Below are 27,193 nucleotides of genomic sequence, written 5' to 3'. Positions count from 1 at the left end.
GGAAGGCGAGCCGGGGGCAGGAGAGGAGCCCCCCTCTGAAGTTTGCGGCCGGGGAAAGAGTTGTCACCGCGAGGGGCTCTGGCAGGAGCCATGAATGTGAGCAGAGACAAGGCTCAGGTGGGTGACATCTCTATCCCGGCGGCAGCCGCCCCGGCTGGCATTGTGGTGGAGCCGGTGTCCTGCAGCCTCCACGGGGAAGGCATGGAGAGCCACGGGGAGCAGAGGCTCTCCTCCAGCAGCGACCTGCCGCTGTACTCGTGCGCGGGGGGCAGGGAGCGGGCCGGGGACCCCCCGAGCAACACGCCCGGGCCGGAGGGGGCCGGGGCAGCCCTGCCGGTCGTGCACAGGACCACCTCCTTCTCCGTGCTGGACATCCTGGACCCTAACAAGTTCAACAGCAAGCGGAGGCAGTGCGCGCTGCTGTACAAGTCCGTGGGCGGCGAGTTCGCGCTGGGCGCGGAGGATAAGCCCGGGGACGCGGGCACGGAGCTAGCGGATCCCAAGGCGCTCTCGGAAGACTTGGACACGTGCAAAAAGTCCGCAGACTTGCTCAGTAAGTGCGGTGTGCGGTTTTCACGCGCGTGCCCCCCTTCCCCTGCCAGCGCCCCGCGGGTCCGGAGCCGGGAGTCCCGACGGCGAGTGCCGGGCTGGCGCCGCTGCGCGTGCGCGGCCCATCCCGGCCCGGCGGGGCTGGCACCGCTTCCACACGGGGGGCTCCCGGGCCCCCAGCCCCCCCGTCTCGGGCGTCGCACAAGCCAGCCAGCCCCGCGGGGTAACTCCGCAAGCTGCGGGGGCGCGAGCGAAGCCCTGAGCGGCCCGTGCTACCAGCCGCGTTATCCCGCACCCCCGCGGATCAGGCCCGTCGAGGACCCAGGCGGCAGCTAAACAGCCCCCCCGCCGCCCCTCTTCCCGTCTTTTTGTGAGGACTTTCCTGGCCCCTCGCCCCCTCCCCCCGGCTGCCGCGCGTTGCTCTGGGCGACAGATTCAATTTTCTCTCTCCCCTCGGCTTTTTTAGGACAAATCAGACTAATTGTGACAAAACGCTGGTTATCTCTGGAAAAACAATTAAATTCCTTCGATTACATTTAAGGTAAAATGTGCTTAGCAGCGTAAAGAGGCTGGATAATGGGGGAAATCGCCCCAGAGTGGCATGTCGGACTGCCTGGGTCGATATCCTATTATCGAATTGTGCATATCTCTTTCAAGCACCTTGCAAACTCTCTCCTAACATCTAAATTATAGGGTCAAAATTCGGATAATTACTCGATTAAAACCTATTACACTTATTAGGGCTCGCTATTGATCGGGAATTGCATTCGACCGAAGCTCTAGATTGCTTCCCCCCCCCCTCCCCCTTTCGTGGGGCCAAATATCCCAACTTTCTCGCTTCCACAGAGGGACGAGGGCACTTCCGGGGAAAGGCGGCACGTGTGGGGCAAGATGCGGGGCTGGGCTGCGTTTGGAGGCAGGAGGAGCTGTGTTTGGTCCTGGGGAATAAACTTCTGGGATGAGAAACCCCTCCGGAGGGGGCTGGGGGGCTGCACCGACGTGTGATGGGATGTCTACATTAATTAAAAGGTAGCGGGGAAATAGGCTCGAGCTGTGTCTGGCTGAGCCCGACCGCTTTCCGGCAGCTCTGTGTTCAATCACCAAAGCAATAGCAGCAGCCAGACAGGAATAGCATGCCGGGGCGATTTTGAAAAATCCGAGGATGCTTAAAGTAATTATTCGCCTAAACTGATCTGACTTTTGTCATACTAAATAGATTTGTGCAATCGGAAAGACCGACGAGGTCAGCCTATCACTAATCTTACCCTTTATCTCCAGGCAAGGAGAGAAATGCAATCCCATCACTTCTCTAAAAATAAGTATATTTAGGAGCAGCGTGCCGTGCTCTCGCCTCGCTTCCTGACAAGCCACCTCGTCATCCCGCACGTCTTTCTCGCCCGGCATCGTAACTCGGCTAATATTTTGCAAAGCTAGAAACAGCCCCAGATAGATTTGTGATTACTCAGAAATAATGGGAGTTAATTCCCACCCCCACCCCACACACACACTTTTTATGTATATAGAAAACTGGGTAACAGGCGACCAATATATAGATTGGCTAAGAGGAGATCAAGTGGTGCCTAGTAATGCCCAGAAACTATGAGTCTCTCGCTACCAAAAGAAAAGACCGAATATATTGAAAATATACAATCACAGCGGGGGGGGGGGCGTGTTTGCTAAGGACAGTTGCGAAACCGCACTGGTCCTAAAAATCACGGCAAAGCCCCGTATTAAATGTGTTTTCCAGGCACACAGCTACAGCCCGGAGTGATATCGCCTCCGACGATATTAATCGCGGGGCAGCTGATGTCTAAAGATCTAAACACCCCTTTTAAGGCAGGGGTGAGGGGTTTTACCGCTCCTTGCAAAAGAGAAGAAATCCCTCAAATAACACACGCGCGTTCTCCGTGTAGTCTATACTCAGCCTACCTGTTCGATCAACCCCGGTTTTACCGGGGTAAAATCGGTGCTCATGTGCGTATACACCCATTCCTTTTCTCTCTATATTATTGCAAAAAAAAGAAACCCCCCAAAGCCCAGTTGCACATGTCTGTCGTTCGTAGCGGCGACTCGTACAAGTTGCACACTGTTTTAACTTCCTTACACCTGCGTGCATTATCCTGAAATAACAACAACAAAAAAAGGATCAGGTCGCAACCAGGTCCCACCTCCGTGCATATCGAGCACCATACCGAGGTTTCTCTGGTCTCGTTTTGAACACGGAGAGAGGAGGCATTGCGGGACAGCTGCCCCCACCGTGCTGAGGGGGCTTCCGCGCGAAGGCGACTGCAAAAAACTTCTTTTTCTTTTTCCCTTTCCCCCCTATTCGTAGGCAGCAAACAGCAGCCGATGTTAAGCCGAAATCGGCTAATTTCACAGAACAAATTCTTAACATTGTAAAAAAAAAATAAAAATGAATACGAATCAAGCGGAGATGCAGCGTTTGGCTTGAAGATTTGGGCAAAGTTTGAGCCGGACTGGACTGCTTGGTATTTATAGAGCCGGGAGGACTACAGAATAGATGTTAGAATAAGTCCTAGTGACTTTATTTGCATGTGCATATATATATATATATATGCGTCTGCACAGAGAGAGATTTGGGATTTCTACACAACTTCGGGTCCGCTGGGCTACAGAGGTGGAAAAGGGAGTCGGATTGAGGAAGTTTCAGAGTGCCTAAACGTGGTTTTGTCCGAGCCCGGATCCAGCCCTCCTCTCCCCGGCTGGGACCGGGGGCTGAGCAGATCAGACATGTCCGCGCCCCACAGGCACGATCCCCGGCCGAGGAGCAGAAATATTATTATTTCAGGATTCATGACAAGATCTTCAACAGGAGAACAATGCTCTTAAATATCGGATAATTACCTCGCTCTCTCGCGGAGTCCCGTTAATTGGAGCATAATACAAACCCAAATAAATTAAATGACCGGTAACTACTTTGTGCATTACACAAAATGAGTTTAATTAAGTTTGTATCTGCTCTGCTAATCAATACACGTATTTACTCCACTTTAATACTTCTGCAGGCGGAGAACAAACAGGGCATAGAAACGGTTAAAAAAAAATTGCCAAAACAGAAGTCAGCAAATCTCCCCTCAATGCAGATAATTAAATAAGTACAATCCAAAGTGTAATATATTTGCTTTCCGCCTCCTGCAAAAATGCACTGCAGCTCCAGCATAATTCACACAGCTTCCCAAATGTGCCATGCTAGCTATTATTCATTTAAAATAATAATAATAAAAAAACCCCTTTATTTTTCTCATCTATCTCTTCTGGGCCCATTTCGCAACGTTAAATTCCAGTGTAAAATTATTTTGAAATTTGACATCCCTGACGCTGCTGGCAAGCAGTGCCCCGGAGCAGACTGGCTGCAGTGGCTTGTACAAGGGGTGGCTAAAAAACTAAAAGAAGGAGCGTCGTTTTGTTAGATTTCGCGATCTAATGCTGATTTCAGAAGGTGAATAAAGTATTCAACAGAAGGTTTGTTTTTCACCCCCCCCCATCACTTCCCACTAAATAGCTTTTTCTGTTTTTAACGCTTTTATCTCCCAGGCTTTTAGGAGGGTAAGCTAGTGGATACTGCGGTAATGTTTAATGCCAGCGTTAGTCAAACGGTGGTTTCTTAATCATAACATCACACTATCAAACGCTTCTTACGCCGAGCACATTTTAAAGGAGAGAGCCTGTTTGGGCAGTAGTTATCATTTCATACCTCAGCTTTTTCTTTTTCGCTTTTCTTTTTTTTAAACGACACATTGGGGGAGTCACCGAAATGCAGGTTTCTGCATTCTTGCAACGATGTGTAGTGGATCCCGAGCAAACGACACCCCAGAGCCTATGTCGCCAGAGTGTTTCAAGTGTAGCATCTGCCCGCCTCCCCTTGGCAAAACAGCCCAGGAACCTGCCTGGAGCCGGAAAGGGGCTGGAAACCGCCCGCCGCCGCATTGCATGGACAGCCCTACCTATGCGCCCGCCTGTCCCGGAGAGCTGCCAAGCTCCGGAGGACTGAGCTACCGCCCCGCTTCGCCCAAGGGGACCTTGCGGCAGGCCGGCCAGGTGGGGAGCGGGCCTGCTGCAACGCCGCCTCTCTCCCCCCCGCTTCGAAAAGAAGCGTGCCCCCGGTCTCCCCGCGGGGGGAAACCAGAGCCGGGCTCCCGCGTGGGGGGGGGGGAGCGCGGCTGGGGCCGCTCCTGACCCGCTGTGTTGCCTTGCAGAGGAGGGCGAGGAGTGCGAGCTGGACTACGCCGGCCGGCCCAGCCCGGGCGCGGAGAGCGAGCTGCAGGACGAGGAGGAGCTGTGCAGCGAGGAGGGCGGCGGCGGCGGCCTGGGCGCGCTGGCGGGGCCGGGCGAGGAGCCGGGCCGCCACGCCGAGGCGGCGGAGCAGGCGCCGTCGGGGCAGCCGCCGCCGGCCCCCGCTCCCCCCAGCGCCGCCGCCGCCGCCGCGGGCGCGGGGCCGGGGCCGGGGCCGGGGCCGGCGGCGGCCAAGCCCAAGCGGAAGCGCACGGGCTCGGACTCCAAGTCGGGCAAGCCCCGGCGGGCGCGGACAGCCTTCACGTACGAGCAGCTGGTGGCGCTGGAGAACAAGTTCAAGTCCACGCGCTACCTGTCGGTGTGCGAGCGCCTCAACCTGGCGCTGTCGCTCAGCCTCACCGAGACGCAGGTGAAGATCTGGTTCCAGAACCGGCGCACCAAGTGGAAGAAGCAGAACCCGGGCGCCGACACGAGCGCGCCCACGGGCGGCGGCGCGGGCGCGGGCGCGGGCGGCGGCGCGGGGCTGGCGGCCGGCAGCCTGGCCGGGGGGCTGAGCCCGCTGAGCCACTCGCCGCCCATGGGCGCCCCGCTGGCCATGCACGGGCCCGGCAGCTACGCCGCGCACCCCCCCGGCGGGCTGGTGTGCGCCGCCCAGCTGCCCTTCCTGCCCAGCCCGGCCGTGCTCTCGCCCTTCGTGCTGGGCTCGCAGACTTACGGCGCCCCCGCCTTCTACGCCCCGCACCTATAAGCGCCCGGGCCGAGGGCCCGCGCCCTGTAAATAGGAGTAGCTGGGCTGGAAAGCGCCCTCCCCTGCCCCGCGTCTCGCCCGCGGGCCACGGACCCGTCTGACTCTCAGGGTGACACCGAGAAGGACCAGGCTCGGCCGCAGCGATGCGCTCGTGATTGCACGAGGTTTCCGCGCGCGCGCGCGTGTGTGTGTGCGTGCGTGTGTGTGTGTGTGGGCCCCCCTCACTCCCCCCCACCCGCATCCGAGCCCGGCTCCCGCGGCATCTCGACGCGTTTCGTCTCCCTGCGGGCGCCCGCCTGGCACGTCTGTACAGAGCCGGCGGCGGCAGCGGTTTGAACCCGATCTTGGTGTGTAAGGGGTGGGAATCCCGGGGCTCCCCGAGGCTATGGCAAGCACTTTGTTGGCTAAAAACACAACACACACACTTGAAGTCAATCAATAAACTTGAAGTCGACGGTGCGTTTCTCGCCTCTTTTCTTTGTCGCGCCGAAGGGGCCGGCTTGCGGCTGCCCCCATCCTGGACGAGGAGGGCGGATGCACTTTCTCCCCGGACCCGCTGCCTGTAGCACCAGCTCCAGCAACCAGCCCCGTGTGCCCGCTTGGGGAGTTAACACGGGGCAGCCTGGCCCTGGCGGGGGCATCTCAGCCTTGGGGGGCAGCTCCGCCTGCCACCCCTTTCCCCCCTCCACTCCCAGCCCCTGCCAGGTGCCCCCGCTCCAGCTGCAGCAGGGTGACAGTATTAAATGATATCTTTCTAATCCCATTAGCTCCTTCCTCTTGTTGGCTTCCTCCAGTGAGCATTTTTGACAACCTTTTACTGCCAGGGCTGACACTTGAAGCGTGAGGAAGTTATAATTTCTGACAGAGAAATTACATCTTTCCCCAGACAGCGCGGTCTTGAAATGTAAATGGAGATGGAGATGGGGAGGGGGAGGAGGGGAGGAGGAGATGGAGAAGTTGAGCCTGGGGGGGCCGCTCCCCGGATGCACTGAGGGCACTTGGCCGGCAGAGGGGGCACGGGAAGAAGGAAAACTTGCCAAGCCTTGTGGCAAAAGCTTGGGGAGGGGGTGAGAGCAGGAGGGAGAGAGCCATGCTCCCCACAGAGCAGCACCGGTGCTTCCAAGTGTCTAGGCTGGTCCCTCCTGCAGATCAGGACTGACCCCTTCCCCCCCGCCGGGCAACCTGGGCCCACACGGGCACATCCCTCCCCTCAGCTGAACCCAGGCTCTGCCTCGCACTGGGCCTGAGTAATACTCCTTACACAGGTGTGTGAACACGGAGGAATATGCCTGGCAGGGGGCTGCCCAGGGCCGCCCAGAAATGAAAGGCCTGTTCCATTAGGTCGGGGGAGCGTGGAGCCAGGGGCCAAGAGCTTTCCTGGGATAAAAAAGTGACGTTGCATGGATGGGAATGAGGGCAGCAAGCGAAAGCAAGGGTTCTGGAGGGGGGTGCCAAGCAGAGGCCCCCCGCACCACCCACAGTTTCTTCAGAAGCATCCAGGGAACAGTGTATGCCACTTGAAGGACCTCTGCCTCCAGCCCCAAGGACATCGGGGATCACACGTAGGCCCCACAGCTGCAGAATATCTCCCCCCATTTTGAGCTGCTGCTTCCTGGTGCCACAAGTATCCATCTTAGCAAGAGCTAGGGGGAGGTTGAGGAAAAGGCGCCAGGACTTTGTGTGCCTTGGCTTGGCCTGGCTTTGATTTGAACGAGGGGAAAAGTGCAGCCAGAACCTCACAGTGCAAGTTGGAGGAGCAGAACTAAGAAATATGTGCGTGGCATAGGACTGACTGGTGCCGACCAGAGAAGTCCAGAGCTAAGGCCTTCAGCGGGTGAGGAAGAATTTACCCCAACCTCCTCTTCGAAGAAGTCCCATGCAAATCGCCATTGCACAGAGCGGCCCGGTTCTTGGAAAAGCTGGAATAACGATACTGAGGAAGTTAGAGACATATTCAGATGTCAACTCCAAGGCAGAAGACCTACCCTGAGCTAATAAACATCTCCTAACTTCCGTAAGTAAGAATAGCCTTTTTTTCCTATTTGTCATAAAAATAAAATATAAGCTGGCATTTCTGCCTTCACATGCCCCGAGGGAAGCATACAGAAGTAAAAAAAAAAAAAAATCTAGCCCAGTCACAGAAATCCTAAACAATAGCTTTGCGTAGAACTGAACCAGTGTCATTCAGCATTTCCGTAGCCCATTGCAACCCTTAATAGAGGGGCTCCCAGGCGGGAGTCAGGTCTCAACCCACAATTCTGTACTCCAATGGGGAAACTGAGGCAGAGATGTTAAGTGATTTGTCCAAGCTGGGGAAGGGAACCAGTATGTCATACACCTCCCCTTCCTAGATCACACCGCCTTTGTAACAATTGCTCCCCTGGTTTGCGAGGCTGTATGACACACGCCAAAAGTTTCAATCAATGCAAGTTTTCACTGTCAGGAAAAAACCTATGGATAAGGAAATAGTCTTATTAAATGCGGTCTGAAATGCTTCCTCAGTGATAGCAGGTGAGGGACTAGAAAGATCAACAGGGTTTAGTAATGGGATCAAGAGCATTTCAACTCTAGCACTAGTTTTGAAAGGCTTGCAGTCACTTATTATCCACTGAGGGCTGCTCAATGGCTTATATAGGGGACAGATATGCGGTGATACTTTAATCCTTTCCTAAATTAGACTATGCAGGCAAAAACCAAAAGGTGGATCACACAGTGTAATATGAAACTGAAGTTTTCAGCTCATCAGGCCTTCCACTGCGGAGTTTGGTCCTGCCCAGGTCCCCTGTGGGACATGGGGGAGCGGAGACACGGGCATGGCTGCACAGCTCCCAGGGCAGACCCGCTTGCATGACATCTGGGGCTGAACCAGCAGGACTGCTAAGAAATTGGACAGGTGCATGAATATGTCATTCACAGTGGTCAGTGTGGAGACATGTTGGCCTATATATATATATGGATGCTGTGTGGAAGGCAGTATCCCAGTTTCCTGGAGTCAGCTGTATCTGAGTGGGGAAGGCTCTTCCCACGTGCTGGTCAGCTGGGGTGAACATCCTGCTACATGAACGTTCGCATTTACAGCACCATGTTGCAACACAGCCCTAGGGCTGCTTGGGCAACAGGTCTCTGCGGCATGGAGCTGACTGAGGAACCTAACTTCCCTGGGAACCTCTGCAACTAACCCCTTGCTGATGAGATCTGAACAGGAGCCAATTATAATTTATTTAACTGCTAGCACAGATGGGACAATACCCATTCCAACATCTTTACAACCCAACCTACCCTTAGGGGTTTTGCAAAAAAATCCTACTACTATTAATAAATATCTCCAGCAATGGCAGTGATGTTGGGAGCCCTGGGCAATGGCTTCAGTTAGCACCATTTCAATGAAATCTGCTAAAGTGAGAGAAATCATCAGTGGTTTTAATGGCTGGTGGCTGTAGATCTATTCTGAGTAGGGTAACTCCAATTTCTAAATTGGAAGGAAGGACACGTGCCCACCTCCTCCTGCAGCACAGCTGGAATGGAGCTGAGCAGAGCCTGTTGGGGGTGGGAGGAGGATGCGGGCCACCCACTGTGGGCTCAGGGCTCCCAGCCATGCTACCCTGCCCCAAGAGCCCTATGCTGCCCACATCACCATGGAGCCTTGGGTCCACATCCTCTCCTACCCCACGCACAGATCTGGGAGGGCACAGGCCTTCCTGTGCACCCCCTCCCAGGGAGTGAGCTCAGCAGCAGGAAGCTTCCCTCCACTCCGCCCCCTGGATGAGCCACCCAGGGCTCCGTCTCACTCTCTGGCAGGTCCCATGCACTGCCCTGGCTGGGCAGTGCATCTAGCCCCCTGGCTCACTCCCTCTCTCACTGTGGGGGACCCAGTCTGCCCCCACCACAGACTTATCTGCAGGCAGCTAGGGGAGCTACTCTCCACTGCAGCCTGGGGCTGTATTCCTGGCATGTGGCACCCCTGCATCCCTTTCCCCCAAGCCCCAAGCAGCTCCATGCAGGCTGGAACTGTGCCAGCCTGCAAGGGGAAACCTGCCCATTTCTGAGTGTCTCAGCAGCGAACAGAAAACCTGGATACCTGAACAATACTGGGAATTTGGAGCAAACACTGTTCCAGAGTCAGGCAGGCAGGTTTAGAAGGCCTCATACTATTTACAGTGGTGCTGAAAATAGACTCCCATCCATCCTCCTCAGCATAGCCCAGGGTCACATGGATGACAATTCTTGTAAGTAGCAGGCCAATTTTCTGATGCTGGTGAGACTTAGGAGCACAAAGGTAAGGAGAGGACATCTCTGTGCAGATGGTCCTGTCCCTGCTAGCTTTGCAGTAGTAGCGCATGTGCTTCAAGAGCTGGATGTCTTCAACTAATGGTATTTATTTTAGGGCTGTGCAAAATTTCACTGGCCATTTCTTTTCGACACTGTTTCGACTAACTTGGAGGTCAAGACAGCAAAATCAGAATGAAACAAACGCCGTCAAAATAGCTTTGAAACAAAATGAGGCTAGTCAAAATGTTTTGAAAGTCAAAATGTTTTGACCACAGGTTGGGGATGGGAATTCAGTCCAGCTGGGCTGAGTTCCCATCCCCAGTGCAAGATCTGGAAGGGGAGGATGGGAAGTCAGCCCAGCTGGGTTGACTCCCCATCTTCCGCGCTATATCCCCATCCCTAGCACTAGATCATGCTGGGGGAGGGAAGCAGCCCAGCTGGGCCGCTTCCCCATTCCCAGTGCTAGATCACGCCGGGGGGCAGGAGACAGCCCAGCTGGACTGCCTTGCTGCCCCTGGTGAAATCTAGCACTGGGGATGAGGAGTCAGCCCACCTAGGCTGACTTCCCATCCCCAGCAAATGTCGAAACAGCCTTTCTGTTTTAACCGAATGGAATGGAACAGCTGTTTTGAATCTAAATGAAATTCAAAAAAGAACGCTTTTCCATCGAACCGTCGAAACTCAAGGCAAAACTGAACGGTGCCGTTTTGCACAGCCCTACTCTGTAGTGAAACACATAACACCCACTGTATGCAAGGTAAACCCCACAGGGATGTAATGCAGTTGCCTTTGAGTAGCACCAGGTGCTTGCCAATATGCTGCGTCATGTGCATGCCCAGAAGTGCGTTAACTGGGCTATGTTGCACTTATCTAGCAGAGATGGTGCTCATGAACTCGGTGTGGTTCAGTCCAAAGGCAGTGAAGAGTTTCACTCGATGGGGAATCACTGAGCTTCCCTCATTAGGTAGCAGTTTAAAGCAGGGGTTGGTAACCTACAGTCTGTAGGCCATATCCAGCTCATGGAGCCATTGGATCCAGTCCCCAGAGTCAGGGACTTGGTGGCTTTCAGTGGCAGGAGGCTGGGAAGCAAAGAGAAACAGCAGCAGCAGCTGGGCCTAGCACCAGCCTACCTCAAACTCAACCTGTGTCATTCTGGCCACAAAAACATCATTGACCACTGGTATAGAGAATTCCATATCTAAAAGTCCCTGATCACAGGAAATTCCTCCTCTAGAGAGGGATTAAATACTATTCTCATCAGCACCAGTGAAATATGGTAAAGCAACCTGAAGAACTCTTACTTGACTGAATGCACTGTCTCTGCCTGGTTCCCAGTCCTTCCTTTTTTTTTTTGAGACCAGACTTTAGCGGGCTTGATGCAAGAATCAGAGAGTGTAAATCTAAGGGAATCAGACTAGGTAATTGTAAAGGTTTGCTTCATCTTAAAAATCCATGAAGGCCTAGGAAGAAAAGGCAAGGCTGAAGAGCTGGTATCTGACATGGTAATACGCTACACTGGAAAAACAGAACCATAACATTGTGGAAAACCAGAGCTGAAAAAGACTGAAGTCAGGAAATCATCTAGTTTTGCCCAAGGCAGGATCATCCCTGTCTAAGCCATCCCCTGTCTAACCTACACTTAAATTATGCCAATCCTGTAACTCCTCTAGGTAACTTGCTCCAGTGCTTAAGTACTCTCAAGGTTAGAAAGTTCTTTCTGACATTCAACTCCGAACTGTCCAAGTAGCAGCTCACAGGTACATGCAGCCAGTGAGGGGTTAATTTGCACCCCTCCCAGGCTCCCACCCTCTTCTCTCCCCGATTCGTTTAGTCCCTGTCCCAGGGTGCTGCATTGCATGGTACAGCTCGTGGTGCTGGGGAAGCCTGCAGCTTGGGGCAGTGCAGTGCACCAGGGATTACCTGCTTGAGCTGGTGTGGCCCACACAGGGTCCAGCCTCTGGCCACTTAGAAGTTGAAAAGTCCTGATTTTAAATAGCCAAATAAATATCTTCACAAGTTAATTTGGAGTGTCCATACAGCTTTTCTATTTAACCAAGTTCATCCTGGTCATGGAGTTACAGCTGAGAAAGGAATTAGGTTACTGGCGATTGTTGGATCGGTCATAAAAAAGACTTTGCAATGCAGGAAGTACTTTTATTGTTGGAAGATCTGGTGTGGCTCTGGGATTTAAACCCATCCATCAATCATAATGGATACCAATGAAGAATACATAAGGAACCATAACACTGAAGCAAGGTCATTTTGTCCCACAACCCCCATGATTTTTAAACCACTTACAACATTTTCCTCTGTCTAGGTGTCCATTGGAGCACCCCCCACCACTTTTTGAAACAGCCTGGGTATATCAAACTCATATAAGCTTGTGCTATATTCATGTCTAAGATGGGTAACATGATTGTCTGGCAGACTGAAAAAAACCCCCCCAAAACGCATTGACACTTGGTCCCTTACTATAGCCTTGCTAGCATTGCAAGGGATGCAGTTTGCTAAGGTGGGAGTCCAAGTCAGCCCATGCAGAATCTGGTCTTTTCTGTTATAGAAATGGAGAATGGTATTCCTTAAAGGAAGATGGTATCAGCCCCCTTCCCTGCTCAGACTCCTGGAGTGGCAGGAAACTTTTCCAAAATTTTAATGGACACCAGGGGAGGCTCGAGGGCAAAGGATTCTGAACACGATATTAGGAAACATTGACAGCAACAACAGTCAGAAGGGAAAATAGTGGCAATTGTCTTGAGAAACTGCAAACGTGGAAATAAGTTCCCCGACTACAGCTAACAGGTCATTCCAGTGTGCTGCAAAAGAGGGATCTAGATCAGTGGTTGGCAACCTTTTAGGAGCAGCAGGCCAAACAACTCGTGGAAAGCAAGTCAACAGCCTGCAATCTGGCTGTTGAATTGCTGCTGATGTCCCAGCTTTGTGGGCTAGATCTAGTCTGCAAGCCATAGGCTGCTGACCCTTGGTCTACAGTCACTGAATGAATTCTCTCTCTTCAAGGCTGGAGAATCAGGCCCACATAGCAAAACTTTTCTCATATTGTACCTTAGTAGCTCCAAGTGAAACCTGGATTTCAAATGTTGGGTCCAATGTTCAAACCGTGGCTTCTTAACAGGCATTCAGATCCTGACCTTCAACTCAGCAAGTAAGTCTGTAGAACTGGCGCTGGGACACTCGCTCTAGGTGTCCAGGCTTTGAAGGTGTTTTGCCCATGTAAAAAGCACCAAGCATTCACTGGCTCCAACTTTCTGGCTTATGAATCTGAGTGTTTGTGAGGTCCTCATTTGCCCTTGAATGGGCAACAAGGCTCCAGAGTATATTCACTGAACAGCAAAAGGGGAGGAACGTAAAATTCAGCACAGTGATTCAGACCTGGCTTGTTGAATTGGACATCCTGCCTTCAGCAGTAGCCACCATTCAAGACTTCAAGTGGTGAAAGAAAGCATATAGATCCTTGACCTTGAATAAGGTTGTCATGGGGTAGCATCCATCTCGCCCCTAGCAGGGAACAGCACGAGGTTTTTGTTACCCATAGTTTTTCCTTCTATAACTACATATATAATCAGTTGTAAATCCCGTGGTAGTGGGTGATTCTAGGACCTCTGGAGCCAACCTGTATTCCAGGGTGAGCATACATGGTCCCAAGCACAGGAGCACACAAGAGGCTTTGAAGCAGTAGCTTTCTGTTCAGTGTCAATATGCAGAAGTGCTCCATGAATAGGGCTCAGCACTGCAAACTAAAACACATATCCAGGGGTCTCCCCCCCACCTCCCCAAAAAACCCAACAAACTTACCAAGGTAACCTATGAACAAAGTCATTTCTGCCCTCTTCATGGAGAAAGCAGCTTAGTGCATCATTCCTGTAGGATTCAGAGAACACCAGGAAGCAAAGAAAATGTCCAGTGCAATTTTACAGATGATGAGCAAGAGTCCAGTTTAGGAACACAGTTCCATTCTTGCATGGACTGACGTAAACCAGGAGCAAATCTCATGGAAGTAAGTGGCTTTCCATCAGTGAGAGGAGAATCAGGTCCTGAAATATTAATGACAGTCAGTGACATGCTGTGTCACCTTGGGCAGGTCCCTTGGCCACTCCAAGAGCCATTTTTACCATCTGTTAACTAGAGATAAATGACACTCAGTTCTGTGAAGCACTTTAAGATTCAAAGATGACAAATGCTCTGTGCATTACCACCATCACCATTCAGAGTGAAGTATTTGAGCTGCAGGCTAGATTTGCTTTGGACATGATCCTGTGAGGTGCCAAGTACCCTTTAGCAGTCCAAGAGCCTCAGCACTGTATGTGATCACACTTTTATTTCCCTCCCCCCAGTCTATTTCCCCCTTCGGTAAAATAAAAAGACTGATAAAGCAGTACCTGATTACAGCCCTTGTTACTGCTTGTAGCAGACTCTTTGCATCCTGGCATCACTGTAGTTTCCCAATTACAAGAATACTATTTTAAAAAACAAAACAAAAAAACAAGATACCCAAAAGCAATTTTCAAACACACAGTATCATTTATTATATTTTCCAGATACCTTTTATAGTGTGTGAGGATAAGAGAGCTTCATAATGGCATTATAAATATAGCAAATTAATGGTGGATGCAATGCCAACACCTTGTCATTATGCAAATTGGAATGTCGGCAGAAACAGTTATTCAAAAATCCCTTTAGAAGTAACTGGATGGTTAATGCTGCTCGTTATGTCTAAACTAATTAGCACCACATTTAAACCATTTTAATTAAGCTTTTTTCTTAACCCCTTGATGCCAGAATACTGGATTAATTTCTCAGGATTCCCAATACCAAGTGCTAATGCAAAATGCATTAATGCTTCTGGGAAGAACTCTGGAGTTATGCTCAGGGTGATAATAGGCTTAGCACTAAAAACTGAGAAGGTGGATCTCAGCCAGGAGCCCATGACAGAGCTCCTGATGTAGGCAGACAAGGGTGGAGAGAGAGGGATCAGGTTGAACCTGTGGCTTGCAAAATGTGTGTTCTCTCTTGCCCTTCTCGGCACTCTCATCTATCTTTGCAATCCAAGGCAATGAGATCCAGGTGTGGGAGACAGCAGGGCCTGGACAACTCTGTGTTGCATGGGGGTGAGCCAAACAGGTGCATGTTGTCTTTCTTCAGCCGAACATAAATTACCTGGAAATTATCTTAGCACAACTCACAGTTATAACACTCGATTCATAGATGCTAGGACAGATTGCACAGGGCAGATCCCTTCTCTCAATGAGATCCAAGGACCCTGAGAGTGGGGCTTTCCTGGAGCTGTAAAGACAAGCAGTTGGTGTGGGTATGGGTGCCCATGTGAGGTAGAAACCTTTTGGACAGGTGATTCTAGCTCCTTTGGATCCCAGGAACAATATTAACACAGGATGGTCTCTCTTTCCTCCAGCTCGAGAGTCTAGTCATTTACCAGGATTTCCATGTACAAGCTCCGGCAGCAAAGTTGCCCATGTTCTACGTGTACTATTATGGACCAATTATCAGACCCAATAGCACAGAACAAAATCACAGAGATTATGGATCTAAACATGAGCATGGAGCTCTTGCACAACCAATCTCCCTGAACAGACACGCATCCCCACAGCCTCACTGTTTGCCATCAAATACCATTAGGATTTTGGGGAGTTACACATTCATTATAGTCTCCGTTATAATCTTTATATGCATCAGGGCATTGTGAGACTCTAGACAGGCCGTAGCCACCTCCTTATACATTTGGCCAAGATCTTCCTGATCTCTAGTCTGAGATGAATCAGAGAAAACTATCATATACGCAGCTCAGGAAGCACTGGCATAAGAGCCAAATCCTTGGTGGAAAAGGAGCAATTGACAGCTATCTGAGTATAGCTGAACAGCTGCTCCCAGAGATTGTCTTGGTCTGCTGTACTCAGTCTTTGGGCTACAGCTTTTAATCATTCTAGGCCATAACTTACAGTTTGGACAGTTATGACAACCTGATCTCTTTCCCCGCCCTGTAGAAATTGCTGGCCTTGCCCCATCCAATCCTCTGTATCCCCTTTCACAATCTCTAGATATAAATGGGGCCATTGGCCACTCAGTCGTGAATCCTACACTAGGCTTGAATGAAGAATATCATCCTTCTAAACATGATACCTGGGGAACAGATCAGGATCGCCACTTCCACCCTCTGCTTCCAAATAACCTTCTTGATCTCTTCTGATCCAGGTGCTATCAGACCACAACTGCTACCGTTCCTCTAAACCAGCATATGGTGTTTCTAAGCTGTGGGCAGGAACAGCCCATCTGGGGTCTGAGATGGGCTGATGTTCTCACTCACCCACTGCCACTGCTTCACTTTGCACCCCTGCTGTGGCATTGGTGCAGCTCCCCACTATCTGACCCTGGCACAGCTCCTGACCAGGGCACAGGTGAAGCCAGTGCCACAGGCATGTCACCAAAGTCCCCTGACTCCATGGGCCAGATCTGGCATATGGACTGTATGCTCCTGACCCCTACTCTAAATTGCTTTAATTCCCTCACCCTCAACTGCCCAGTTCTTCCTTCATGCATACTATGGTCTCTTCCAGCACATCGAATAGGCTAAATTGCAGCAACTAAGCCCCTTGCACTTCCTGTTAGTAGTCTTCTGCTTGCTAAAGTGTTTTGTGGTGGAAGGGTGCTGCTACTGCTGACAGCACTGTCTGCTTCCAGTTGCATGGTGTCTACCACACACTTCCCTCTGAAGCTATTTTCTTCCTCTGATTCTTTTATCTTAACCTCCAGCCTCTATTTTTCCTCTTGCAGGAATCACTTTCTTTCTATAGTACATTTGCCTACTACCAAGAGTCCCCTTAATAAAGCTTCTTTCCTCCTCCTCCTCTTCTTGTTTAGGTTTTTTGGTACTATACACACTCCTCTCCCATTTTATACTTGACTCTATCCATGGATTATTCCGTTGGCATTGCCCCCTTTTCCATAATGGACCACCGTAGTTTGATACCCATTTTTAATATCCCTCATAGTGGTTATGAGCTGTTTCAGGCAGAAAGTATTCACAGGTATCCCCTCCTCCACAACCTTGTCTACTATATGCTAATTTCCTCTGAGAGAGGCAGGTCTCAACCTGCTATTATCACAGGTCCTTAATATTTCTTTTACCCTCTAAAATCCACCTGAATTCCTGTTATCTTGGCACCCAGGGATGCCAAGAGTGTTGCCAAATGGTCTAAGACCTTAGCAATTCTTGGCACAGTGCTTGGAGATGGACAAATCAAACTCTCCTTAGGCAAGTAAGAATACAAACAATGGACAGCTCTCCTGTCCTCAGACAGGCTTCTAGCTATCTCATGGTTGGTGTGGGCATACTTTACCCATTCAGGGAACCAGACAAGCTCCAATAGATTCACCAAAGAGCCTAGATCCATGTATCCTCTCTCCCTTACCTTGTCTCCTGTCTTTTCAGGAAACAGTTTTTATATCCCAGTAGCTCCCTCCACTGCCCAGCAACCCGCAGCTGGTGGCTGTTAGGCAAACAACATCCAGAAACTTTTAACAGAATCCCCAACAATGTATATACATAGCACATATTTAAAATTCCTGGCAGACTACAGGTGGGAGACAGCTCAAACCATACATCTTGGCTACAGCTAGCATAAGGACATGCTTATCAGGAACTGAGAAATATTTTCCATCTAAGGAAACACTTTCTAGTATAATAAATTCTATAATGGTGGCTGCCTATGGTAATTTGCTATGATCATGCACACTACTCTACAAGACACGATCCTATGTCCTCACAGAATAATTTGCATGGCATGTGTTTTGCTTTGCTCCCACACACACTCCTAGAGATGGTTTCCAAGAGACATTAAGAATTGTAGCTTACTGATGGAAATCCTCAACTAAGACATGATTGCTAAGGCCAGGGCTAGTCCCTGCTCTAAAGACATTGCAATCACTGGCCTTAGTGCCCGTGACTACCATGGCATTTTTGTTCAGCTGTTTGGAAAGGAGTCCCGGCTGAAAGAGGACTGCTTTCAGTCAAAACTCCTGCTCATAGACTCGCACCTCATTTCCAGCATTTCCATGTGGTTTGTACTAGCTTCTGATCATTACCATTTTTGTTCTCTCCAGAGTTTTTCTTTGCTTTTAAATGAAAACGCTGCTTTTCAAGAGTCTAGGCAGGTCAGCATCAGTTCTAGCAGTCTATGTCAGTCTAGCTTGAATTTAGCCAACATCTCAGTTTGTGTAGTTGTCACCCTCTGAGGTTAAAAAATAGGAACATCACCAGAAAGTGATCACATGCCATTTTTCCCAGAGCTCAGTAGTGAAGGAGATGGAGAGGTATTAATGCTGTGAGAGACCTAATACCACATCCCGACCTTCATAATTGCAATGCCCAAATCAGACCACAAAGAAACACTTTACATAGTCTCTGCACCACCTCATCCCACAGAACACCCAAGCAGGAGAGTGCAGAGCCCCATAGGTTTTCTTTCCTTTTTCTCCTATTTCAAATCCACAGAAGTTAAGAGTGACCACTTCTTGGTTCGTAGTCTCAACAAGTCACATAACTCTCACCTCAGTGCTTCATTCAGATCCCAAGCAGCATCAAAATCATAATCGCCATCGTCTCTTACTCATTCTAGGTTTTATTTCTTACCTGCAGGTAACATGCTCAGATGAGAGTAATGGATGAGAAACTGCAGTTGGCACCAATCACCCTCATACTAAAGTTCAAACAGCACTGCTGATTGCAGCACAAGTGTCTGCTTGGAAAATACTCACTAAACTTTATCGGAGCTTTACCTTTTTGGTATAAACTAAATACCAGCCCCTCCGCAGCATTCAAGCACTTAATTTCCTTGGTTTTCTCTTAAGATATCACTGTTCTGAGAATGAAAGTGGGGAGAAACAGCAGACAAAAATCAGGGAAATTAATTAAGCCTTTTGGTCAGTTATCAGTTTCACTTGATTTGAAACCGAGATCTGAGAGGTAGAGAATATCCAGGTCTTGCTTATGTTATGTTTTGTTATGAGAGGTGGGAAGGACCAGATTATAAAATGGCTGATAGGAATGAAGCCTGAGTATATTGGAGAGATGTATAACAGACCACAGTCTGCCTCTTTTAAGAAGGAACAGGCACATCAACAGAGATTAGGGTAAAAAAAATGAGAGCATAGAAAATTAACAGATCAGCTCTGATACTACACAGGAACTAAGAGGGGGAAAAAACCTGCATCAGAAGAAAGGGTTAGGAACAGGAAGTGCTTGACTGAAGATTTAGTGCTTGGTGGTGAAACTATAAAAATCCCTAAAATGGAAGGGAAAAAGGTGATGGCTCAGACCATAAAGGATTCTACCAGGCTTGATCAGGGGTAGAAGACCCTTACATTTTATTTTCAAATGAACCAAGAGACAAGCGAGTACATGGGCTGGTGTTAGAAACCCTCTTCCCAAATCTATTCCTAGCAGAAACCCCAAATCTAGGAAATAGAGAATCAGCTGAAAGCTCCCAGTCTACTAGGAACTCTAGTCCATCTAGCTGAACTGCAGGGCACTGAAATCCCAACAATGGGTGCTGGTAGAAATTTCTGAGGCGGCCAGGTATGGTGGCTTCAGGTGCAACAGATATTGAAATATGCTGCTTACCTGCCATTCTCTGAATTCTCTTCATGGTGAAATAATCTGAAGAAATGGGTTGATGGATTAATCTGGACAGGGAACATTATGTTCCTAAATGGCAAAGGCAAAAATAACTTTGAGGGCTAGACTGAGAAGTCTAGGTTGGTGTGAAGTAGAATATTGTTTGCCATTGAGAGCCCACAGGTTTCTCTAGCTTCCTCAAATAAAATGGTCTGTTTCCACACTGGAAGAGGTGAGATTTGACCTCAAAAAGAGGTGGCAGACGCAGGCCTATGAGCAAGGAGCAGAATTTGCATTGTTCCATCCCTACTCTAATCCCATCCCCAAAGCCACATGTGTAGTTAGTTAGAGCTAGCCATCTATGGAGCAAACCACTGGCTGTGAAATCTTGAGGTAGTCTGCAGATCCTCATTCAACATGGACGAAGGTGTGAGCTCTTGGAGGGACTCCGATCCTGTGGGGTGATCTGTATGTCAACATCAAGTCCATTTTAATTCTGTCTTACACTAATCGGGGCCAGATTTGGAGCGAGGCCTCCTACATTCTAGACTGGATACAACCTGTACGTAGCAGGACGACAGCAGCATGACCAACTTGTAATAAATTCAGACAGGATAAAGCAACTGCTGTGTTTGCAGAAAACTTTCGAATGTTTCCCTCCCTGTTCTGGGAGGGGATCAGGGTGGAAAGCAGTGGAAAAGCCAAACAAGATAAAAGAAACAAAAGTGAAGAACCGGGAGCAGAAGTAACAATAGGGGATCCAGTGTTTGCCAAAGGGGTTTTCATACAAACTCCTTTGGCCTGTGCCACTGCGCATACACGTGACTTGGTATTTGCCTCCACTGACCCTGTGCTGTACAAAGTTTTTTCTTTGTCAGCTAGACTGATTGCTGAAATGGTTTTGTTTCCAGGTGGAATCAAGACCTTTGACGTTCTGGTCCTCAGTGAACTATAATTTAGAACTTCAAGTTGTGGTGATCTGGAATTACAGCTTCTAAATATCTATACCACGGAGAACAAGAAACCTTCCAAATGGCAAAGCACGCAAGATAAATGATCAAGATTCAGCATTAATTGCTTTCTAAGCAGTACTTACTCAAGTCAAGATGTGTACTTGGCAGAGTTATAAATTAGCTTTTGTCTGATCTGGTCAGTCACTAGACTGAGAAGATTTTAAATTCTTGCAGAGTACCTGATGCATGAGAAACACCTTGGAAAGAGAGACAGGACCTCAGTTAACATCACACAGAGCAGGAGGAACTGTTCTGAGGTGTATGCGTGGAGTATTTTATTTACAGTTTATGCAGTTCCCTTTAAAACACAACTTTATGCATGCCAGGCCCCCTGGATACTTTGCTCAGCACTTTGTTCTGTAACCCCAGCGCCTTGTGTTTTCGAGGCAGGGCAAAGATGACACCTTGATCAACACTGGCTTCACACTGAGAAGCATAGTAAGTAATGCACTGTGAAAAATTCTGGCTGGATTCCTCCACCAGACTATTGCGTGGGGCAGACTCTCTCAAGGATGCCGACAAGATGGACCTTCTGGCCACAGTTTAACCCTTTCAAGAGCATGTGCCAGGAAACAGGTGCACAGGAATAGGTTTAGCATACAGTTTTTCAACACTCCACTGCCATTTTATAACAAGAGAAACAGCTCATTCAGAAACGTTCTGGATGCAATGCCCCCTGTTCTAGCTCACAGTCCTTAAGATTCACTCTTTTCACCATGTCATCAAGCTCTTGAAGCTCTTTGCATGCAGGCCCAGGTATTTTTATAAGCATTATAAGAACTATGATGAGGCTTGCCATAATAGATTTTCAAGGGCTGCAGGCTGAGCAGTGGGGAAATACACTGCACACAAATTAGCTACACAAACTTTCATTTTCAGCTGTTCTTGAGGAAGGCAGGATAGTCACACACACACACAAACTTTAAGCAGACCCATATTGGCATCAAAGTGTAAACATTACCTTGGTCTATTAAGACAAGAACATCTCAGCATTTTAATTAGAATATGTAGAAGCCATAAAGCTTGTTCCATTTAATGTAAGTTTCAAGTACTTATCAATTTGTTAAATGCATACAATTATGTACAGCCATGTCTTTGCTACAATCCATGTTTGTTATGTTCATTATCAAATATTAAGTTACCGGAAGTTGACACTAATTAAAAAAATAACCCCATTAAAATATATACAGCACAATATTTTAGTTGGAATATAAAGGCCTTTGTGAAGTGTTTTGTATAGCTGCAGTCTTGTTAATCCTCCTTTTGGTCCTGTCTTATTGTGATTTAATTCAATGCGTAGTTAAACTGGTTTGCAAACTTCTCATGCTTTTTTCTGTCCATTCGATTCATTGCTTTCACCACTCGCTTCATAGCCTCTCTGTAAAAAGAAAGCAAGACATTAAAATAGAGCTAAGTTGATTCTACGTGCACACTCATGGGGAATGTTTATGACTGTTAGCAAAAAAAAAAATGGAAGGAGCTATGATTAATCACTAATCAGGCCTCTGAACACTGCACTGATGAGGCTGAACAAATTTGTCATGTTAACCAAATTAGCTGCAGCAATACAAATAGTTTTAATTCAGCAATGATTTTATTAACAGGAGTAAACAAATTAAAGTCTTTTTTCAGTTTAATGGCTCTACATGCCACCCTCCCTGCACTGTCTTTAGCAGCCAAACATTTGAATTGGGATTTTCAAAAGCATCTAAATGTCTTAAGAGCACAAGTCTGATTGAAAAAGTTACATGAACTAAGCTTCCAAACCACTTTTGGAAAATCCCACCCTCGAAATTTTATGGAGCATTTCTTATGAAAGGAAAAGATAATGTGAAACAAGGCTTTCTAGCAGACAACAATAAAAAGCTTCAGGGTGTGGGTTTTTGTTTTTAACCAAAAAGACACTTATTGTAAATTGGATCCATCTGAACTCAAAACTAGTGATTTCACATATGCCGTTTAATGGGCTTATTCTTCAATTCAAACAGCCATAACAAGATACTTGGAGCAACTACGTCCCAAAAAATTATTTACCAACTACCTAAATAAGACTTTCTTTTTGTCATGCCCATCCATACCTCCATTTCTGGGATAGACACAGCAGCTGTTGAATCTACACACACTACAAGATACAGTGAAAGTGGAGAATACCATGCAACTTCATTTAGCAGGGCAGATGTAGGGAGGTGGAACAGAAAATTAATCACAACCCAGTGTAACCTGGACTTAAGAGCTAACACTCGGCACTCGGTAGACGTGAAATGGGATCTTTAATGATTAGTAGTGGCCAGAACTGACATCTCCTTCCTTGAGCGGTGCCTGCTGTGCAGAGAGACCTCCACCAAAAGGAATCCACTTTCTGAAAGGGAGGTGCAGAAAGAACAAACTTGGACTTCCCTAAACATCTGCTAGCTCTAGCTAGGGCAAGGGGCTCTGAGGTTGCTGCTCTTGCTTCTGCTGTGGAGGGTAGATTAAGGTTTCCCCTCTTCCTGTGGCTATTTTTTCAGCTGGGGAAGTGAAAATCCCAGTATCCCCCAGCCAATTCTCTTGTAAAGCCTGGAACAGAGCCTAGCATGTGGAGGGGAGGGGAATGGAGAACACGGGTCCCCCTATGAACCCCACCTAGGAGAAGAGCAGGATTGGCGTGGCAGCAGCAGGACCTTGCAACGTGGTGGGGACTGGTACCACTATAAATTTGACCAGGGGAGGAAGAGATATGGTTTAACTTGCTTTAAGGTTAGTAAAACCAGGTAAGGTGAATGGGACAGCCAAACTGTGCTCTGAGCACACATACTGTGGCAGGCCCAATACTCAGATACGTGTGTGCTACATATAGAAGCCATGCTCTACCAGAGTCTGGAGTTCCCCCCCTCCTTTGGTCGTTTTTAATACCAACAGCTCGGGTGCTAAGGGATGCTGCTTTCCCATTTTTGCATACACACACATGTGGTGGAGTGTCGTACTAGTGACCATGGAGTGTAGAATGAAGGAAGGAAACTGAGGAGAGTGTCACGACTGCTTGAGCATATGGCAACCTTTGTTTCCTCCATTGGAGAACGTGTTAGGAGTGATTTGAAGATTCATTCTTTGTAAGCTTATTGGACAGAAAACCTCAGTTTCAGAGCCATCAGATGTCTGGAACTGTGTCCCTCCACCCCCCAGCCCAGCTCTCTTTACAAAGAGAGGAATTTTTTCCTATTCCACAAAGCCCTAAAGTTCTGCTCAGCTAGGGAGTGGACAGGCAAAGAGCTCCATCCAGTTTCAAAAAATAGTGCCGATTCTAGCTGCCCACAATTTTACTACAGAAATCTGGCTCTCAGAAGTCTCTGCCCTGCACCGTGTGGCTGATAACAGACTGAAGCAATTACTGTATGTCAGGACCCAGATATCCTCAGACTTCATTTCTGAATCAGTGGTAGCCATAGCTGCAAATGTCTGGCCTGCAAGGTAGTCAACAGACAGAGGATGCTGACCACCTAGCATGATCGAGGTCTTCATGCTTTTCAGCTTGGGCTGTTATAGTGATAGCAAAGTGCCGTAAGCAGCACTCTGGCTCCCTCAATATAAGTAACTGCTCCCTGAAACTTTCCCTCTGAAAGCTATTTTGAAATATCTAAAACCAGAGGAACCTTCCCATAATGCTTTTAAATGAATGAATTAAAGCTTCCCTCAGCACCAGTTGCAAGAAATGTCAATATTCTGAAAAACACATTGGAAGTGGTGTCTCTTTAATAAAAACTCTGCTAGAAAAATTAACAGAGATATTGTAGCTCTGGTCTTGTCAAAATGAGGAAAACATGGTCATGGTTTTGCACTTCAAATATTATCTAATTGGTAGGAGAAAAGTGAGCCTTTAGCACTGCACTGTGGCCTTGACACTTTCATGTCATGTAGGTTTTACATTAGCACCACTGGGTTGTGCGATACTGTAAATGAAATGAGATCCCACTCTGATGATCTGTGTGCGATTTCACTTAACTTTATTGGCAGACCAGAGCCTGGGTTTATCACCTGTACATTTCAAGTAATTTGGGGTTGTTATAAAGAGCCAAGGTTATCATCTTGTTTAGTGCTGCAAACCATGAAACCTATTAAAACATGACAGGTTTGATTCCCCACGCCTGGCACTAACACACACTCAAAATCATTAGCACAAAGCATAGTAAACCAAAAACAGCTTTTTAAATTTATTTTCTAAAGGCGGATGTGAAATTCTGATTATTAGAACTTTATGACTTATTGACTCCTCTGACTACGATCAGATGATATGAGAATTTCACAGAACATGCGATATTTTGTGACCAAAAACAACGTGGATTTTTTTTAACTTGTAACAACCATTACATCAGACAAGGGAAAATATAGTTTTGAAACATATATTATCCCAAGGATGCTCTTTGATTAGTTCAGTCAGGTTCTTAGGATATAATCCAGCCTCCATGATTGCTTAGGAAACACTAAATAGTTCACTTTTTGATTTGTTGACTTGTTTATGCTGTTCCACTTGCTTTGGTCATACTACTCATATCATTGGCCATGTGTAGGGGGTGAATGCAGGTGCACGTGCACCCCCTGAGGTCGGCTGTGCACCTCCTAGAAGGGCCAGCTGTGAAACTGGAAGAGCACTTCTGATTTTGCTGCTGGTTTGGCGACTGGCCACTGAGGGACTCCCCCCCAGTTGGTGATCGGCTGCTGCTGGGAGACACCCCTCCTCCCCCTTCAGTGATCTGGTGCCCTCCAGGACTTGGAAGGCACCAGTCGCCCATGGCTTATACTGTTTGAAATTTTCCACAGAGTGCCATGAGACACAGCAATCCCCCGGACCCAAAAGACATTTGCTGTTGGGTCCCGGGGTTGGGGGATCAAGAAGCAAGTTCAGAGTGGCCGAGAGTCTGCAGTCACTCCCTTTGCATTGCTCAGTGCTGTCTTCAGAATAGGAGGGGAGGGGATGCAGTTCAGTCTGGGGTTGGCTCAGCAAAGACTGGATGGTGGGGTGGGTGTCTCCAGTGCTGGCTGGGCAAACCCGACCAAATTCCATCTGCTCCCTTCCTCTGCTCCCATTCTTTGTCAACCCAGCCCTACTCCTAGCATGTGCTGATACAAGTTAACGAAGGTGCTCTGCTTTGGAGCATCTTCATCTGAACTCTCATGTAATGAGGGTTCAGTCTGTTGCAGAATTGAGCCCTTTTAAAGTGCTCTGCAGCCACTTGTATCAGCACCCCAAGACCCAAGCTGGGTTTCCTTTTCTTGTGGTCATTACTGCCAGTAACAAATAGTCTTAAACCAGAGTTCAGCTTCTTATTCCCTTGACACACGTATGTAAGCATATGTAAATAGGCCCCAGCAAACTCCTCTGTAGATGCAAAGGTTCAAATAAGGCCAATCAGAGTAAACGATAGTACCATTACTTTTGTCAGGGCAGGCAGCAGATAGGATTCTAAATATATACTGGCAAACCACACTACAATTAAAATGGGATAGTTACTGTGCTTGATGTTAGCTGCTTCCTTCAGCAACCTGAATACCAATGCATAAAAAACAGAAAGAGGCCACTTCTTGTTCCACACTATATCAATTTGAGAGATTGAATTCCCAGCATCTGCTCCTTTCACAGCTAGGGGTTTAGGGAAGCAGAACAATAAATCAATGTTTTAGATTTTAGTATTGGTCCACCAAATCTATTAATCTATAAGTGTCACCATTTCTGAAACATGAAACTGAAGCTATAAAAATGTATCCTGTGTCATTTTAAGTGTCCTCATTCTCCCTTTTCTCAATCCCTGTACTTTGTGCTCACATATACGAGCTTTCACCTGTTACCAAGGAAGCAGCCACAACTGCACAGGTAGGTTCAAGGAAAACAAACAGAAGACTAAATATCCTTTAAGCACAGCTTTATGAATTCCAGTTTTGAAGCATTTCCTCAGGCATGACCCTGTTCATCAATACGTTACTGCCCTTTGCTCCATCCTGTCAAACAAAAACACTACCACGCTATAGTTACTTTTGACGGCCATTTCCATGTCGCTTGTTCAGGTGGAAACAGAAACTAAAATAAAAAATAAAATAAAGCACTGGAGAGGGGTTGAGGGGCTTCAGATAAGGTGACCAGCTTACTTATTGAAGACTTTTTTCTCAAGCCGGGAACGAGATGTGTTAGCCTGCTGTTTCAAGTCAGTCAGATTTGGGTATTTCTTCTTTTTTCCTTTCTTTTTCCCTTTTCCACTGTATCTAGAAGATCCAAGATCTACTCCAACAGCTGCTTCAACCTCTCTCATAAATTCTGGGTCTTGCCATTCTATTGAAAGGGAAAAAGAAAAACAAATGTTTTAAGCCTTAGACAATCCCAGTTAATGCAAGTTGCCTGGAGTATTAAAGCCTGTTCACTCTGAGGGCAAAACTATGTTACAGCAAGGATTTTTATGTAGAAACCACATTATCTGATACTAATAGGGGTAAGAGAGCTACTCTACAGCAGAGATCTTTTAAGAAAAAATCATGACCACACTGGTGAAGGGGGATCCTGTTATAGCTCTGCTAGTATCAACTGCTGTGGTTCATACTGTTTCATATAAAGTCATTAGGCATGTTGAGTCAACTTATAATACCACAGCAGCAGAATCCCTGAAAGTACTTCACCTGGCAGAGGTGGCCTAAATAATCTTGCTAAGTGCACACGACACAGACCCTGTGGGTTTGGGAGTCTATAAACTAGAG

At 48.0% G+C, this 27,193-nt stretch overlaps 2 protein-coding genes across 2 annotated transcripts in view; one reads left to right on the top strand and one right to left on the bottom strand.

The window, feature by feature from the left end:
- Positions 1-201: 201 nt before the first annotated feature.
- NKX1-1 (NK1 homeobox 1) lies at positions 202-5,976 on the top strand. Its single transcript, XM_090034676.1, has 2 exons — positions 202-553; positions 4,767-5,976. The coding sequence occupies exons 1-2, from the start codon at positions 202-204 to the stop codon at positions 5,549-5,551; spliced, it is 1,137 nt and encodes a 378-aa protein (XP_089890802.1). The 3' UTR covers positions 5,552-5,976.
- Positions 5,977-21,468: 15,492 nt separating this feature from the next.
- Positions 21,469-27,193, bottom strand: part of UVSSA (UV stimulated scaffold protein A) — an 82,657-nt gene continuing 76,932 nt past the window's right edge. Inside the window, exons 13-14 of the mRNA XM_090035382.1 lie at positions 26,594-26,774; positions 21,469-21,854 (exon numbers count right to left, since the gene is read on the bottom strand). Of these exons, the coding sequence (XP_089891508.1) occupies positions 21,761-21,854; positions 26,594-26,774 (275 nt within the window). The 3' untranslated portion in view covers positions 21,469-21,760. The remainder of the gene's footprint in view (positions 21,855-26,593; positions 26,775-27,193) is intronic.

Source organism: Crocodylus siamensis, chromosome 2, assembly GCF_052110815.1.
Source record: "Crocodylus siamensis isolate JL-2025a chromosome 2, ASM5211081v1, whole genome shotgun sequence".
In the NCBI taxonomy this organism is placed as follows: Eukaryota; Metazoa; Chordata; order Crocodylia; family Crocodylidae; genus Crocodylus; species Crocodylus siamensis.
Note: the sequence above shows the minus strand (reverse complement) of the source record. Positions and strands in the feature narration are given on the sequence as shown.